The following is a 19,252-nucleotide window of genomic DNA, read 5'->3' as shown; positions in this document are numbered from 1 at the left end:
CCCCCCCCCCCCTTCACATTTCTCTTATGACTCACACCGATTCCCATGCATTTAAAAAAAAAATCAGCTCACTTAAAAAAATCCAAGTTTCTTTTACTTCATACCATATGATGTCACAGGTCCTTCCTCTTATTCTTTGGTGTCAGCTGATGCACAATACTGCACTCACATAGTAATGCTGTGTTGTGCATCAGTACCTTCAGCACATGCCAGCTCAAATTAGCATCCTCCAGTCACCCTAGGCTCAGTTAGCACAAATTAGCATCCTCCCGTCACCCTAGGCTCAGTATACCGTGAGCTGTAGTTTGTGGTATACTGAGACGCCGCAGTATACCGCGAACTGCTGCTCGCGGTATACTGAGATGCTGCAGCTGAAGCGGATCCCGACAATTATGTCTGGATCCGCCCAGCTGCGTGACTGACTATCTAGAGGAAGAGCCATCTGTACCCGCCCCCTCTCCCGTCCGGCAGAGAGCCGTGACAGGATCGACAGGTGAGCGAACGCCGGTATGTGTTCGCTCACCTCCCGATCTACTGAGCCGACCAGTGACAGTCTCATTGTCACAGGTCGGCTAGAACTATGAGGTGAGTGAAAAGCACTCACCTCATAGTTCTCCTTTAAGTTGGGCATACATAGTTACAATTTCTGATAGTTTATTAGTAATAACATTTTTCTCCAACAAACAAATTTCTAAGAGTTAATATGGTTTCCATTTGGGAAAACCCCATTCATTCCAAAATTTAATGTTAATATTAAACAAAAGTTTAAACAACATTCATCAAGTCTCTGATACCAATATAGAATGAGATTTTTTAATAGGAACGTTCATATGAAATTCTAATCATATATACCCAGCTTTACAGAGTCTTCTAATGATCACAGATAAAGGAGATAGCTGATCTCATAGTAGCTCTACAGATGAGCACAGGGTAGGTTTACTCATAGTATGCTTCCCCATGAAACACAAATTCCTAATGCGTGTCTACAAATTTAAATACAGTTTTATGAAACCTAACAAATGCTACTGCTGGCTATAATTCTTGGATTCCGTTGCTGATTAGAACAGTAAATAATTATACTGTATCAGTTCTGTTTATGCTCTGATTCGTATAGCTTTAATAGCTCTTTCCAAATGTCTGTTTGCACCGGCAACAAACAAAAGTGATTGGTTTAGAACTAAAACTTTCACAGCATGGCATATTTTACTCCATATGGTAAGAAACATGTCGTTGACTTTTCTCTCTTATCATAAATCTCTATAGATTTGGCGCTCTGCCTGGTAAGCCTCTTTTCCTAAGGGAAGATTCATTGGTCTGCTCCAGACACATGAATCTCATGTATGCAGACTGTAAATCTGAAAAAAGAAAGTACTTGAGTAGATTGCTACTTGAGGGTCTCCCCCCACACACACAATAAAGAGATTACATATACTGTATAAGCTATACAATGTGTTTAAAGCCAAGATATATGCTTTGTATATTACTTTCCTCAGGAGGAGGCTCCCTGAGAGGTTAGTGGGTTACTATCAATGTAAATAGGAAGCTTTACAAACATCCCACATTAATAATAAAAAAAAAAAGCCAAGCCGCAATTGTATTTCTGCATCAAACAAAGAAGCCGCACAGTCTAATTTCAGGGGACTATAAATACAAAACTGGAGAAAAGGAGATTGGAACAAAAGTGAACGTATTGTCTACACAGTGGCCAATGGGCTTCCTCCTTTTATTTTACTAGAGAAAAAAATTAAGCAGTCACATCACTTTCTGTTTATTATTATGAATAGTCCCGCAGTGCTTTAAAAAATGAAAAAAGGTCATATAAAAAGGAAAACAGAATAAAGTTCTGTTCCTCTCAAAACTGGAATTTCAGTATTGGATGGGAATTGATTTATTTAACTACATGGTTGTAATAAGTAAAAATTAAATATTAGTTTTGGATGTAGCTTATCTATAATGGCAGAATACACTCTATATGTCTCTTCTGCCACAAAAACTCTTTCCTATCCTGCTAAAAATAAATTGTGCACTGACTGATGCGTACAATACAGAGCCAGCTCCAGGGACAATTTAAAGTAACACTAAACTCAGGAGATAAATTTAAAAAATGCAATCAAGTACCTTAACTATTAAAAGATATAAAAATGTATCTTATTTGTGTATCACTCAGCTATAGATCCTCGAATCATTTCTGAATTCATGCTGATACTGTCCTTCCTTCTGGAGGGTGGCTACTTTTGTTTCTCATGGTCCCTTTGTGTGTTGTAAAGTAGCCACCGCTCCAAGCTCACTCCTCTGATGGAGTACAATCATGTTTAGTTTACTAATTTGTATTCAGATTGTAGTCCATCACGGGAGCGAGCTTGGAGCGGTGGCTACTTTACAACACACACAGGGACCATGGGAACAAAAGTAGCCACCCTTCAGTAGCAAAGACAGGGTCAGCACAAATTCAGAAATGATTTGAGGATCTATAGTCGAGTGATACAAAAATAAGCTACATTTTTCTTTATAGTTAGTGTACTTGAATGCATTTTTAAGGTTTAACTTCTGAGTTTAGTGTAAGCCTTAACTAGTGTACAGGAGTTATGTCATCAGAGGCCAACCAACAGTTGAAGATAGACGACTCCAAACCTAGTAGGAAAAGATGGCAGGGGAGTGTGCACCTCACATTGCTGGAGGAACACACACTAGAGAAAAATCTGCTACAATGGACAAGTATGCAGTACCCATTACGCAAGGGCGCTAAGAACACTATGTAGCTATAGTTCAGCTTTAACAGCTGACACATAAGCCTCTCATGAGGCCTTGGTCACATACTAGTTGTAGTGCAGTGATGCATTTTTCCCAGTTTTACTGCAACTTTAGTGACTGACAAAGTACTATATAAACTCAGGTGGACCTTTATTGGTATGGACAGTTACCTGTGGGCTTAAGAAATGATACCACACAAAGTGTGCCACATCAGCACAGAAATTGGCAAATGGCGGATGCTGTTTTTAAGGTTTATTGTAACACACCTTTTTAAATATACATATACAGCGGTGGACAAATTAATATGGAATTTAGGAGTCAGCAGGATTTTTTAGAAGCCAGCTCAATTCACAACAACTAGAGAAAGCCTCAATAAAAAATTAGGAGCCAGCTGTAATAAAAAAAAAATATGGGGTATTGTATACAGATAAAATGTAAACAAAGAACTACTGTACTTTATGAGCTAAAAATATGGCTGCCGCTCTGTAAAAATGATATGCACTCACCTTAATACTAAATAAAATCCCATGCCATTATTATAAATAATCCTTAGGTTTCAGCTTCCTTCAACAAATGAGTAGAACACATTTTACAGTTTTGCATTCTTCAAGCATTGACTTCCTTTGCAGCTCTTGGCATTTGGTCACATACTACCTCAGAGACACAAAGGAATGCTGGAAGACTTACCTCTGCCAGATTCTGAAAAAGGTATCTATATACCACCCAGAAGCTGGTACCGACTGCTGGTTCCACTCTGACTGAGGTCTGAATTATTTTTACTGTCCACAAGCACATGCACACCATGCTACAAAGAGGCTGGTACCTTTGTTGTAAGGAGTAATCAGCAAATCCACTCTCTGCCTCAAACGAACATACAATGTTGTGGCAGACACCAGCAAGCACAAGAAGAAGGAAGGAGGAAGGGATGAAGATAGCTGCATGCAAGACTGGAAGATCAAGTGAAGAAAAAGAAAAAACAACAGAGTAAGAGGTTAGCTAAAGGAAATATTCCACACTTATATAGAATACTGCAATCCTTATAAACATGAAGTGTGTCTTACATATGACAAAGATAATATTTTACTAGCTGGTAGCACTTCATATATCTGAACCGAAGATGTACTACCTAATATAGTAATACAATTCACATCTGAATTTGTTTTCACTCAGCATGTATCTATGTCCTTGCATACTTCATGGCCACCTATATACATTATTAAATGCTCACTGTTTTACAATGCCCAAACCTCTGCAAATTCAATAACTGAATGAAAAAATAAATACATGTATTTCTGGATAATTTTATCAAACAAGCAATAATTATAAGGAAGGATTATACATGAAAAAATACATACACAATGGTGAAAAGTTTGTGGACACCTGGTGATCACATCTCTTGTTGGACACCCCATTTCAAAACCCTGGGCATTAACCATGTTAGGCCTCAAACATGTACACGCCTATGGACCAGAGCAAAATTTTGCATTTCTACTATGGGCCTGTTTATTTGGCGATAACTTTGTCATTACTTTTTTTATTTATTTATTCAGGGCGAACAAGGCTTTTGTTGATATTGTCTTGCAAAATCAATTTCATTTTTTTATGCAATCGTTGTACAAAAACAAAAAACATACTTTTTTTACTTGAGAGGTTGCTTTAACTGACCTGGTATGCAGATCACAGGGCATCCCTTTGATCTGAAGGTGAGTGGATAGACAAAATACATTGTAACAATAATATTACTTAGTAACTCTGACAGGGTTATTCACAAAGCTGCCGAAGGCAGCAGAGTGAATAACCGACCCGAAGTGAAGTGAGCCAACGGCTATTCAATTCAGGCTTGTAGGCTGATTTCAGCCATACATCAGCTGAAATCAGCCATACATCGGCTTGCTTAGGCTAGCTTCAGTTCGGCTGAGCCGAAGTGCAGAAGGAGTTCGACTCAGCCGATCCAACATCTGGATCGGCTGAGCCAAACCTCCGGCAGGCTACTTGCTGCCGTTCGGCCTATTTTCATAGGGGCCGAACGGCAGTGAGTGAATAGTCGAATGCCTCCTTGGTACCGAGCAGAATAGAAAAACAGTGGAAAAAGTAGAAAAAAATGTTTAGAAATGTAAATTAATTATCAATGTAAAAAAAATAAAGATTTTTTTTTAAAAGAAAAAAATTAAAGAGTAATGGAAAAACAGAAAGATGATTGAAAAAAGAAAAAAATGTGAAAAAAAAGAAAGAAAGAATTGGGCAGAGCTAGATGTGACAGCTAGCTCTGCCCAACTGTGTCATATTGGCCGGGACCTGTTAGAGTCTTCTAGCAGGTCCTGGCCAATGAATAAGAACTGGGCGGAGCCGGCCGTGACATCACCGCTAAGTTGTCATTGTTTAATTGTTTAAGGTAACCTGAGGACACTGATCTGTCATTGCAACTGGGCAGGGCCAGCCGTGAGATCAGTTGCGAGGCCTGCTTCGGGTTTCACTTTGGCTCAGTCGCTCGGCCAGCTTCGGGAGCTGTACGGGCTATAGTTCTACTGAACCGAAGGGCTCCGGCGGCCGAGGCTAGCTGAAGGATCAGCCAGAGCTACGGCTGACCCTTCGGCTAGCTTTGTGAATAACCCTCTATATATCAATATCTCTAGATCGCATTTCTGCGCAATGTTTATAAACCCTGTTCAGAAGGTCAGTTCTTAGACAGCAGTGGCTGTTATAGCTGCTGTATAACACAACATCTCCCCATAGTGAACCTTTGTTAAGTACTTAACTAAATCAGTTTTAATCCTGTTAATTTATTGATGCTTTTGTGTATTTTGTAATATTTTCTGATAAGTTTTCCTGCACTGTTTTTTTCTTGTCAAAAGATAATAAAACATTGTTAAGCTGAATCTCTGAACATTCTAAGTGGAATTAAAAGACTCTTCACTTCTCTGTAGGGAGCTACCATATTGCAATCTCTGATGCATTCCTGTCTGGGCGTGGCAGTAAGTGAAACAGGCATTTCTTTAAAAAAGGTCAGAATTGCCCCAGTGACAATCACTCTCAATCAGCTGGTGCTTGGGTTGTTGTTCCAGAGCAGGAAAATAACAGTGTCCACATACTTTTTGCCATGTAGTGTATATCAATCTTGGTTAAAGCATTTAGTATCCCCTATTGGTCTTCTGTAATGTGCTCCAAGTTAAGCAAGTGATAGCTAAATAACAAACAAACCATATGGTATTATAAAGAAACACAGGAATCAGTCCTTAAACATGAGTTTCAGCTATGACTAATGCCTCTTTGTAGGCTGGAGCACAACACCATAATTGCTGAGGTTTTGCATATTTGGAATAAATTCATGTTTAAGAACTGACACCTGTGTACTTTTGCTTTACTATGGGGTGTATTTATAAAAAAAATTGCAGAGCCATTCGTCTTGCAAAATTGCACATACATTTGTTTTGTGTGAATGGAAGCTAAAAGAATATTATTAGTAGATTTTCTTTCCAGGTCAAATGTAAAATCAGGTAAATACTGTATTATGGCACTTAGATGGAGCTGAGGAGCACAAAAGATAAGAGTTTATTTCCTATGCTCCTCAACTACATTTAGCATCCATACTGCAGTATTTACCTGATATTACATTCAACCCGGAAAAAAATAAGCTAATAACATTTGTTTTGCCTCCATTTGCACAGAATGCATGTACATGCAATTTGACAGGACGAATGGCTCTGTGAATTAAATATAAATGCACCCCTATAGTGGTCTATTCACTAAGCTGCCTATTCTTATAGATGCCGAACAGCAGTGAGTGAATAGCCGAATGCCGCTGAGCGCCATTCCCTCAGAGGGACCGAGCAGAACAGAAAAATTGTTACAAAATGCCCAAAAAAATAAATAGAAAACCATTGTGCGGAGCTAGCAATGACAGCTAGCTCCGCCCAATATTTTTCTATTGGCCGGCGGTTCTGCTGCCGTCAAAAAAAAAAGAGAAAAAAAACCTCTCCCGCTCCCGGCCGCCCAGGAGAGAAACACTGATTTTTCTTTTAATTTTGTCTTTATTCTGACACGGAGCCGTGTCAGAATAGAAAATAAATAAATAAAATGTTTTGCCCATTGGAATGCATTGCTAGATTCCTATTGGCTATTTCAATTTGCAAAAGCCAATAGTAAACTAGCATTGCACCCGCCCTCTGCTGCAGTTTTTTTTGTTTTTTTTTATTCTGACACGGCTCCGTGTCAGAATAAAGAAAAAAAGAAAAAGCAGTGTTTCTCTCCTGGGTGTCCGGGAGCAGGAGACTCTCAAAGCGCACGGGAGAGTTTGCTGTCTGGAGATCAGTGTCCCTGGTTAGCTGGTAACCAGGGACGCTGATCTCTCTGCAAGTGGCCGGAGCCAGCCGTAAGATCACGGCTGGCTCCGCCAAGCTGTCAGAAGCAGGCTTCGGCTTTCAGCTGTCAGAAGCAGGCTTCGGCTTTCAGCGAATCATTGTGAATAGCCCATACAGCAGCCCTTCGGTTCTACTGAACTGAAGGGGTCCTGGGGCCATAGCTAGCCGAAGGATCGGCCGAAGCTACGGCTAGATCCTTCGGCTGCTTCGTGAATAGACCCCTATGTGTTTGGGCTGAGAGGAGCCTTTCCAGGCACTGGTAAACCCCTGCTGGCCATAAGAAGGCTAGTAGGTAGAGCAAATATCTTGTCTTTAAAACTATATAATATTGTTTTACCAGAGAGCACATCCCAACAGCATATGGCGTGCAGAGGATATATAAATGAAAATAGTTAACATTATCTTTTTGAAAATTGTAAATTAATTTGTTCTTAAATAAGGCTACATTCACACCTCTACGTTTCTTTAGGTCACGGGAGGACATTAGTATATGTCCTCCCGTGGCCCTAAAGAGAACTATGGGATAAAAAGGTTACCCCATAGTTCTCTTTTAAGTATTGCCTTTTAGACATGTTTGCTATGTGGTGCCAGTCATCCATAGGGAAGATACACTTTGCTGAAAACAGCACCAAAGTTACAGCCAGCAGGATTTTGTTTAATGCACGGACCAGAAACAAGGAGGCATGGTTCGTATCATAGTGTATATGTATATCAATGCACATTCATGGCGTTAATGGTAATGCTGTTCAAAGAAAAAGGGAAAGGGCATGATTAAAATCCTATTTTCCTACTGACAGTTCGAAAACATAAGGTGCCTTATTAAGTGGATTATCTTTTTGCATAAACTTTTCATAAAGTTTACACATTATTTAGTGCTGCTCAGAAAAAATTAATCAAGTGACAATGTTGCAAAACTCAATGGGCAGAAATGTAAAACATATCATGGACAAGATATAAGCTCACAAGCACCACGCTGTTTTTGTGGCAGCAATCTTGTACAAATCATAGACAACGTCATTTATTTCTTACTCACTCCTTGCTTTTAGTTTCTTTACTTGGATATTTAAGTAATAAATATAACATTAAACATAATCCTAAACACATTTTATAGGCCAATAATAATAATTTTATTTTTTACTGTATAGCATTACATTGACAAGAGGTGAAATAAAAACACTTCTCCACGTGATCAAATGGATAAAGAAAGCTAAGAACCTAAAATCAGACAATTAAAGGGTTATGCAAATGCATTGTTTAATCTTTCAAAAAAGATGAGAGACCCTTGCCCTGGGTTTAGAAGTCCCAGTTCTGCCACACAGCACCTCTCTGACCAGCAAAGCAAGGAAGGCTTTATCATGTGTAACACCGCTCCAAGCTTCCAGATGGAAAGTCAGTGTTTGCAAATGGAGTTTCCCCAAGCTCAGGGACTCCCAAGGCAAACCACAAGACAAAATACAATATGAACAGGGAACTCTAGATGCCTGGCATTAGGTTCATCTGAACTAGTGTCATATATTTAAACTGTAATGTGTTGGATTATATGCTGTACCTATATAGGATACAATGAGGCTTATTTACTAAAGCCTATGTTTAGTGCAAAAAATAAAAAATCAAGTCAGCAGAATAAAACACATAGGTTTTCTCTACATTTGACATGGTTGAATAAAACACAGGCTCATATAAGCACTACTCTTCAAGTTATTCAGCTTAAACATGTGTGTACTACAATGCAAACATGCATGGTTATCCAAATCCAAAATTTAAATATGCAAATAAATCGAAATACACATGTGGTATCTGACTGAAATCTTTTAAAGCAAACCTAAAGTAAATTTGTGAGAAGGCTAGCTGCAGGTACTGTAGAGCAACTCATCTTCAAAGTTTATAGCAGAAGCACACGAAAGCTGTTTAAGTGGTTTTCTTAACAGCTCCTATCCCCCTGTGCCACCCTCTAAGCAGTGGCATAGAAGCCTTTAGCCTCCTAATATCTAATATATAGAGTGAGCTGAGCAGATGAAAGAAGGGACATAGATGACTTCGGTGCTTCTGCTGTGGACGTTGGACATTAATAGCTGCAATGTACTTGAAGCTAAGGGTTAGTGAGGGCTTGTTTAAAAGCTCATTTACTATGTATATACTTTATGGACTATGTCCATAGTCTGGTTAAAGGTTCACTTTCAGGGGAAAGTGATTGAATAAGTAGGTGGGCCTGATAGCAAACAGCAAAGGATGTCAGCACAGACCACTTACATCTATCATTGCTGTTCAGAGCACCACCTCCATTCCTCCCTACCCTGTGCTGACGAATAACACCGTTCTACTGCTTGTTTAATACCACACATATATACTTTTCTTTTATAAATATTGCACTTTATAACATGTTATTAACAAAAGTAAAAATTCTAAATGAAAGTACTTACCCCTTTCACATTGTGGTCCTGTAAAGCCATAAGTGCAGGCACATCGGTTTGGAGCGACACATCTTCCACCATTTGAACATCCATGTTCACACACAGCTGAAAGATGCAAAAGAATTAAAAGTAATTGTAATTATATATGAAGGTATACAAGTAAATCTAATACATTTGCCTTGGCAAACTCCTCAACTGAGACTCTTAGAAAGATCATAGAATGATGACATGTTTAATTATCCCACAAATTATTTTACAGCATGGCAGTGACTTCAGTTCTAAGTATTCTCCTGGCTTTCACCACTATACCTAATAATAAGTAAGTGCCAAGATGGGATGCAAACTAAAATAACCTACAGCAGGTGTAACCTGCCATCACTTTAAAGCAACTAGTACAGTAAAAGAAGACTGGCTAACTGATCATCTGATCTAATGGTTTTTAGATGTTTCAGCAATTTCCACATCGTTTCCTATTTTTTAAGTTAGAACGCTTTCTCTTTAACATCTGTACCTAGACTAAGAAAATGCCATTTTCAGTATGTGTTCCTTCTTATTTGCCACGCTTACATGGACCTTCCTTACCTGCCAATCACAGTAGATCCACTACAAAAATACATTTTGTAAAAAATGTGGCAGTGTATCCTGTAACAACTAATCAATGTCCAATTGTATTTAGCAAGTGGCTACCAGCCTCTGACTGCTCACAGCTGGCTTTGACACTACTTTGCAGTTGTTTTACTGTCTTCCATTACAGAGCATGGCCATTTGCTTTTAATTCATCACATCATATCTCTTACAAAGAGGATTTTTTATAACATAGCTTGAACAGATATGTATTGTTCTTCCATTTATTAGTCCTGGAAGACTACGCTAATGCACTCATAATAAAAAGCTGCATCACTTACGCTGTCCACAATGTGTCCCAGCATAACCTTTCTGGCATAGACAGTGCTCATCGTTGCATGTGCCTCCATTCATACATCTGACACTACACTGCTGAACTGAAAAGAGACAAAAAAAAAGCAGGATATAATTTTCTATGTATGTAAATTACAGTACTGTAATACTAAAACATAAAAATACTGCACTACTAAAACACATATATGTTTTCCAAGTTGGACAAAATTAATAGTAGGCCTCTAAAGTAGCTACACAGGACATATTTAAATAGGAACTCAAGTCTGACAAGAATATTCAAATCATTTTTAAGTTAATTAGATTTATAAATGTAATTTGCTAACTTTGGATTTCACCACAAAGCAGGTTATTGTGCTGCAGGATTAATTGGTTTCATACTTAACCAGACAAGATCTCCACACAAGCACTACCTTGGATTGATCTTTCCCATAAGCCACTTTGTCAACCTTCCATTTTTAACCATTCCACTTTGGGATTAAACCCCGCTTCTTTTTAACCTTTCCACCCAGGCCCACTATCTCCATTATTAGACAATCCAAATTTTGGCATAGAAAAACGAGCTTCACATTTAGCAGACTGTTACAGAAGTGCCTGGCCTCCATTGTGACAACCTATTTCCCAGTCTATAGTTACACAAACTCCTTTTAGTATCATAAGCTGCAATGAACTCTACTAACTGGACACATATTGGAGAACTCACACGTTTTGCCTTTTGTATAAAATCACTACCCAAGGTTACTAATTTATAGTAGGTTTACATAATTTGAAGAGCTGCTCCCCAGTGTGAAGAAACCCAAACAAGTCACTTCATCTCTATATGTTGTTATGGGGGGCCTCTGGGGAAAGACCCTCATATGTTGAAAGAGAAGAGTAATTCCTGAAGGGATTTGCTGAAGAGAGGAGAAAAGGATTTATACACACCCATATACTTTCTATGGCTTCCTATCTCTAAGAAAAAAAGTTTAAAAAGTTCTATGCTTGTGGTACAGAACTCCAGTGGATTTGATAAGGGTTTATCCATCCAACTCAGTTCTTTTCTGGAGATATCTGTAATAATCTGGTAATTTTATACATATTTGGTGGGATTTCTGTTTTGTCAAACCTGATTTTCATTACACAACCAAATGTGCATCTCAGTCATAATGAGTACTCCTCAGGTGGCCCTACTCTGTATGTTCTCAGAACCGTTATCTAAGATAAAAAATGGCATTCTAAGACACTGGGGGAATTTATCATAGCAATTGCGAGTGTTTGAACTTGCATGGAATATATTTGATGCACGATAAAACGGTCGCAATTGCTGTGATAAATTTCTCCCACTGTCTTTTAGTTGTTGGGCAGCAATTTCCCACCACTGGAAAGAAACTGGAAACATCCATAATTCAAGGAGGGGCTCATTTCCTAAATTGTAATATGATTATGGAGCCCATGGTAGCAACAAATCAAAACAGAACAGATGCACACTGTTCCACTGATCATCTTTCTAAATGATTCCAGTGCAACACTGATGGTCAAAACATATGCTGACCATCGGCCCGCTTGGGGTGATCCAGTCATAATATATACTGTCCTTCAACTTTCTCAACCTATTAATCTACAATCAGGAATGTAAAGTTTGATTTACCCTATTGTCTCTATAACCTATTAAACCATTACCAATTTGTGTAACAAAGTGAACAATCTAGGACAACATAGCTTAACTGGAAAGTGAGCTGAATTGGAGAATTCTTCCAAATCAGCCATTATGGCCTAGATTGTTCCCTTCTCCTGCCTTCTCCAAACTCCTCACCCTGTGAATAGCCATGTAAGTGTTCACAAGAACGTGATTATCATGTTGTTGCTCTATCCCACTGAATATGCTGAAAATCCAGTGAACACAATTGAGGATCACTAACTGTAACCACAAAGAGCAAATGGGAACTTATTATGTCTGACCATAAGTTCTTCATTTGCTTGATATGAACAATACAGGTGAAACTCGAATAATTAGAATATCGTGCAAAAGTAATTGCAGTAAGTTCTGCAAAAGGGGCCCAAACCAAGTACTGAGTACATATGCATGCTTGTACTTTTCAGAGGTCCGATATTGTTCTATGTACAATCCTTGTTTTATTGATTGCATGTAATAATCTACTTTTTTGAGGTTGTGGATTTGGGGTTCTTGGGGTTTTCATGAGCTGTAAGCCATAATCATCACAATTATGACAAATCACGGCTTGAATTATCTTGCTTTGCATGTAATTAGTCTATCTCATATATTAGTTTCACCTTTTAAGATGCATTAGTGAAATAAATTAACTTTGCACGATATTCTAATTATTCGAGTTTTACCTGTATAAATATAAATGTTACAGACGCAGTCCTTTTTTTTTGACAGCAGAAAATAGTTCCAACACGCAAATATTACTCCAGATAAGTAAATCCTTTAGCATAGTCTAAAATTCGACTCCTACTTGACAGATTTGTTTGATGCCGATATCCACAAATCTTTGGAGTTTTCTTGCCAAAATGTTTGTGCTCTTTTAAGTAACAGGCTTCTCTATGCAACAAATGACAGTGATTATCACTTCTTCGCACTGAAACAAGCAGTGGGGGTTAAGTAGGGTCAGTCTGAAAGTATGAAAATGACTGTGCATCAAAGTTATTTTGAGAAACTGAGAGCTGTATGGACACACTTAAAGTAGACCTTTACCCCCTTTTACTTAAAATCACAGCAGCATGCAGCTCTGCATGCTGATTTAAAATCGTCTTACAGTCATTATTTAAACATACTTGTTTTTCATTTACTTACAAATAGAGTTTATCTACTTCCTGGTCCACTTCTGGTACAAATGATGCAAGTGCCAAAGCATTGCATTCTGGGAAGGTTACATCAGCAGAGCAATGCTGCAAAATCTCATCTGTAATCTCATGAGAATTCAGGGAAAGTCATTTTCCTCCCTTGAGATGATGTGGATGGTGGCATGTCCTAGTCACATGTCTAGTCACATGTGCCAGAGTTCGCTGAAATGACTGCGGATCAATGAGGAAGCAGAATGTCACCAGCACACCAAACAAAATGGTCAAGTGATTGTCCTTTATTGACTCATGTTGTCACATTGAAGCAATGTTTCATGGCCGTGCAGAGTCCCTTTCATCGGGCTCAGTATGACAGGCCAGTGTGATGACCTGACCAGATCATGTTTTCCTGTGATTTGATGGTCCTGGGTTAGCTGTGTAAAACCAGGCTAAATGTTTCCAGGATGCAGAAAATTCTAGTTTGTGTAAACACACCTAGATGCCGCTAAGCTAGATGTGCATTCAGCCATAGCAAAGCATTACATGTGCCCAGCTGCACTCAGATATTAGCTTCAAACACACCTGGAAGCATGCAAATTAAATCCATGGGGGTCTAAGTCTGTGGGGGAAAGCACCAGAGCAGAAGTGAGTACTACCAGGAGCAATAGATTTTAAAATATGCAACCCTGGAATTTTGCTGTACGGGCTCATTTACATGGGTGTGCACAACCATACGATGTGCAGGCCTGTGCAGAGACCTGTTCCCGGGAGGGACAAGTGCTACATTTAGCCATCTGTACCTCCATATGGGAGGATGCCGCTGCATGCAGCTTCAAACCCGAATCGTGCAGATCTGGGTGCCCTAACTTGGACACAGACAGGTTGGGGTCTGCATGTAGCCGCATGCAGCCATGTTTTCTCATAGGGAGGTACAGGTGGCTGCACGCAATGACATGCAGTACCTGTCCCTCCCAGGAGAAGGTTTCTGCACAGGCATGCATGCCGTATGGATGTGCACACCCATGTGAATGAGCCCTGTGTAGTTCAACAACCCCATGCACTAAAGAATCTATCATTCTATCATGTTCTTAAAAATTGAATTTAGCCAATGTATTTTGTTGTCTACTGTACTTAAAGGAGAATTATGTGGAGAGTGAAAAACACTCTGCCCCATAATTCAAGCTGACCTGTTACACTGAAGCTGTCACAGGTCAGCTCCATTGATCGGGAAGTCAGCGAACACACATTACCGATCGATGACTTCCCGATACTCTCCCTGCAGAGAGCGGTGACTGACAGTCAACGCTCCCTGCAGGGATTCCCCTCTCCGATCCTCCAGCGCTGTCTGGAGGAACAGACTGGGGAAGGGGCGGGCACACCTCGCTCTGCCTCTAGAGGGTCAGAGCCAGCTGTCAATAAGCCAACGGGGTGAATTTCGACAGTATTGTCAGTATCAGTCCCGGCTGCGGCACGGCTCTGTGCTCTCAGCATATAGCAGGCAATAGCCCACTATATACTGAGTTTTGGGTCACCGGAGGACAAACCATTAGTATATTTCCTCCAGTGACCCCCGAATAGAACTATGGCAAAAAATGTTAGGCCATAGTTCTCTTTTAAGCAAGAAATACTGACTGTGTTGCAGGTTTTTTCAAATGTTTAAAACCAATATAACAGGTGTACTCTAGACACATGTGTTTCAACATTCAGGCTAATGCAACAATAATATTCCTCTGGTGGTCATAGGAAGCTTTTGCTGTCAATCAATTTAATGTTAATAACAAAAAAAAAGAGGTGGCTTATTAAACTTAATTTGCTTAACAAAAGACCCTGGCCGCAACCTTGAGTCATTGGTATGTATTTGTTCTATGTTTTGAACATTGTTTAATGTTCTACTTAATGAAAATGTGTAAGGTGCACAGATCCACTTGAAAAGCAGCTTTTCAAATAAAAGTTACCTGACACCAACTACCAGATTGAAATGTAAGAAATACTGTATCTAAGAAAGGGTTTGATCATGAAGAAATTCATGTTTTAGTTCTGTCATGAGCCTCCAGTTGCATAAATTACTACTATCCTCAATTGTTAAACATGTCTAGAGCTAGTGGACCAGACATACTGCAGATTCCTATGGTTTGTCGGGAATTAATTGCTGAACTTCTCTGGAATAAAAGGTTTGGTTATCCTGTTTGGCTGCAGCAACACCAGACTTATTATATTGCCAGAGGCATTAAATTAAGTAATACATATATGAACTACAGAAGAAAAATGTTTAACCAGGCACCGAGCACAGCAAAAAAACAAATCTACTTGAACAAAGCATGTTTCAATAAAGGAAGTGGACTTATTCTCAAATGTTAACCTTAGTTAACATTCTTGTTGGAATAAAAATAACATTAAGGACTCATTCAAACTTGTGTGCTGCAGCAACATGCAAAAACATGAAACGAATGCCAGCGCACCTGCTATGTGTGCCATGCATTACGGGACCATTAATTGTGAATGCCTCCCCAACGCACTGTGCAGTAATACAACTCATGACACACTGCAGTGCACCACAATGTGCATTCCATGTGTTGTGGTGCCCTGTGTTTTATCTGTTCAGGTGCATTGGCATCATATTCATAATGAATGGGTTGCCTTAACACAGCTCACATTAACGCATGAAAAAACATACATTAACGGGCATGCTTTAATGCGCCATGCCTGATCGCTTTAGTGTAAAGAACCTTTAAAAAAATACTTACCTTTCCTGGACAAACACTCTTCCAGCCTCCATCCTTTGCTGCTTGTATGTCTGAGAACCTAGGCACTTGGTCATAAGATATCTGCTGAAAGGCATTATCAGCCAAAATTAACTTGATTCTCCCTTTTAACAGAATACATGACTAATTACCTTTGTCTTCAGACACATGGCCAACTTAAAAGGAAGGCTGAACTAGGAGTTTCCTTATGAAAAGTATTTCATCCTTTCTATCGCTGTATACTGTATTACAATAAGGCTTTTTATCAATTAAATTGATCACATTAGTGCCGGTGTGCGGTCTAAAATCACTGCACCCTGTCTTTTCATCATTACCACCACGATAATGCCCTTCCTTAAAAAAAAAATTTGGAAGAAAAAAATCACTAGAGCAAGGTTAAAGACCATGTGTACCTTGGGGGTGTAATCATCCCTACTCCCCATCTGAAACACTATGAGGGTTATTCACAAAGCTGCCGTAGGATCCAGCCGTAGCTTGAGCCGAGGGGAAATCTGAAGCTGGCCGAACGGCCGGCCATTGGCTGGCTGAAAGCCTGCTACTGACAGCTGGGCGGAGCCAGCCATCATCTCACGGCTGGCTTCGACCACTTGCATTGACCGATCATCGTCCCTTGGTTACCAGGTAACCAGGGGACGCTGATCTGTCATTACAATGAGAACTCGGCAGAGCCGCCGTGATATCACAGCGACTCCGCTGAGTTCTCAGTGTGTAATGACAGTTCAGCGTCCCCTGGTAACCTAGTTACCAGGGGACGCTGAACTGTCATGAGAGCTTAGCGGGGCCGGCGGTAATATCAAAGCCGGCTCTGAGAAGCTCTCATCGTAATGACAGAACAGCGTCCCCTGGTTACTTGGTAACCAGGGGACGCTGATCTGTCATTACAATGAGAGCTTAGTGGAGCCGGCTTTGAAATTACTGCCGGCCCCCGCTAAGCTCTCGATGTAATGACAGCTAGTCCCGGCCAGTAGAAAACAGTTGGGCGGAGCCAGCTGTCACTGCTAGCTCTGCCCAATCATTTTCAATTTTTTCCTACTTTTTTAACTGGTTTTCTATTCTGCTCGGTACCACAGAGGTACCGAGCAGAATAGCCAAGCTGAATGCTGCTCGGCGGCATTCGGTTATTCACTCACTGCTGTTCGGCATCTATGAGAATAGGCCGAACAGCAGCGAGTAGCACTCCTTCTGCACTTCGGGTTGGCTTTTCACACGGCTGCCTTCGACAGCTTTGTGAATAACCATCTAAATGACTGTGATTACATGCTACTCCACCACTGGAGCAATGCTTCTGATTGTGGAGGAAGCTGCAGTCAGTCCTTGCCCAAGAATGAATTCCTATTATGAATTACTGTTAGGCTGACTTCTAACTTCTTGGTCAACACCACGAGTCAGAGACCTTCCAAGTATAGCATTTTTTCCTGTCCTATTAGACAAGACATTTTTAAAACAAAACTGCATTTTTGTACAGATATCTTAAAATGTTTTATGTTATTGTAGAATGTATTTGTGTTGTAAAGTAGTCACCGCTCCAAGTTCGCTCCTGTGATGGACAAAAAACTCACATTTGGTTTACTAATATGTATTGAGATTGTACTCCATCATGGGAAGGAGCTTGGAGCAGTGGCTACTTTACAACACTCACAGGGACCATGGGGAACAAAAGCAGCCATCCTCCAGAAGGAAGGACAGTATCATCACCAATTCAGAGATTATTTGAGGGCCTACAGCTGAGTGATACACAAATAAGATACATTTTTGTTAATAGTTCAGGTACTTGAATGCATTTTAAAAATGTAACTCCTGAGTTTAGTGTCACTTTAATGATGGCTACTATTATCTGCAAGTTTCTTACTTAGGGATAAGTTTTTACTCTAATTTTCCATTTGCCATTCACCTTTCCCACACTTTTGAGTTTTTGCTGTTATTTAGGCACACTATGCTAAAATGAGATATGGAACTGTAAGTAGCAATAGTGTGAAACAATATACAACAAAAACAAGGACTCGGCAGGGATACGTTGCGAGGGCAGACTTGGAAGTCGAAGGCCAAGTATCTGAACAAACACATCATAGTATGAAATTACTTTGCTCTTTGTGAGAAGACTCCTCTACGGTCCTCATGCTGTCCTCTAGAGACCAGTTTTCAAGTATAAGCTGAATGTTTATTTGTCTGGCTTTCAGAAACCATAGAATAATGCATAAGACTTTATCTTGAATGCAGATATCCCCTAACCACTTACAAATTCAAATACCCAACATAAGAAAAGCCAAGTGATTTCTTGCATCTTACTTCTTATTAAAGGACAAGATAGAGTCAACTCTTGATGTGAGTACACATGCCACCCTGAGCTCTGAACACATCATTACATCCCGGGCTAATATCAGTTGCATTGTAGCTCCTTTCTAGTAAGCAAACTCAATTTCTCAATTTTTCTGGACCAAGCACTTGAGGACACCTGAGGACCTTAGGAACCCCATGCATGGGCTTTACCTGCTGCTCATATGGTCTTATTGTGTGCATTTTCACTTATAATTTCAAACTTTTTAGCAGTTTTCTGACATTATATCATATTAAAATCAACCCAAAAGAGACAGCTATGAAAAAACACCAACAAATAATTTAGTTGTGATGCTTGGATCTCTACTGCAGAATAAACAATGTTTGTGAAAGTAATCTAAGTAACATCAGGGGAATTTAAGTAGGCACAAATGTGCAACAATGATGAATGATATTGTAACAACAGCGATTAGACAATAAGCGCAAATATAATCTAGAGTGTCTGCCATGTTTTGTACACTGTGGGTGGAAGAGTGTGGATCAGTATTTGTTTACTTGTATTCTTTATTGGGGCTCGATCAGGTCAAGAGTGACTTAAAGGAGAACTATGGGGTCTGTGATTTTCCCCATAGTTCTCCTTAGGGTAAGGGGAGGACACAAACTAGCGTCCTCCCGTTACCCTAAGCGCAGTATACCGCGAGCTACAGCTCGCAGTATACTGAGACACCACAGCCGGAGCGGATCCCGACCTGGACACCGGGATCCGCCCAGCTGCGTGAGTGACAGTTGGCTCTGCCGATCTAGAGGCAGAGCCAGCTGTACCCGCCCCCTCCCCCGTCCGTTCTGCCAGTCAGCGCTGGAAGATCGGAGCGGGGAGAGGGGAATCCAGCCCCCCCCCCTGCCACGGCAGACAGGATCGAGAGGTGAGCGAACCCGGTATGTGTTCGCTCACCTCCCGATCTACTGAGCCGACTTGTGACAGTCTCATTGTCACAGGTCG

The 19,252-nt window shown here is 40.2% G+C and overlaps 1 protein-coding gene across 2 annotated transcripts in view; it reads right to left on the bottom strand.

The window, feature by feature from the left end:
• Positions 1-19,252, bottom strand: part of FBN1 (fibrillin 1) — a 210,099-nt gene that overhangs the window by 153,760 nt on the left and 37,087 nt on the right. For both annotated transcript variants that reach the window (XM_018562908.1, XM_018562909.1), the window contains exons 4-5: positions 10,426-10,521; positions 9,530-9,625 (exon numbers count right to left, since the gene is read on the bottom strand). In XM_018562908.1, coding sequence (XP_018418410.1) covers positions 9,530-9,625; positions 10,426-10,521 — 192 coding nt within the window. The remainder of the gene's footprint in view (positions 1-9,529; positions 9,626-10,425; positions 10,522-19,252) is intronic.

This window comes from Nanorana parkeri, unplaced genomic scaffold (genome assembly GCF_000935625.1).
Source record: "Nanorana parkeri isolate BGI_ZX_2015 unplaced genomic scaffold, ASM93562v1 scaffold611, whole genome shotgun sequence".
Taxonomy (NCBI): domain Eukaryota; kingdom Metazoa; phylum Chordata; class Amphibia; order Anura; family Dicroglossidae; genus Nanorana; species Nanorana parkeri.
Note: the sequence above shows the minus strand (reverse complement) of the source record. Positions and strands in the feature narration are given on the sequence as shown.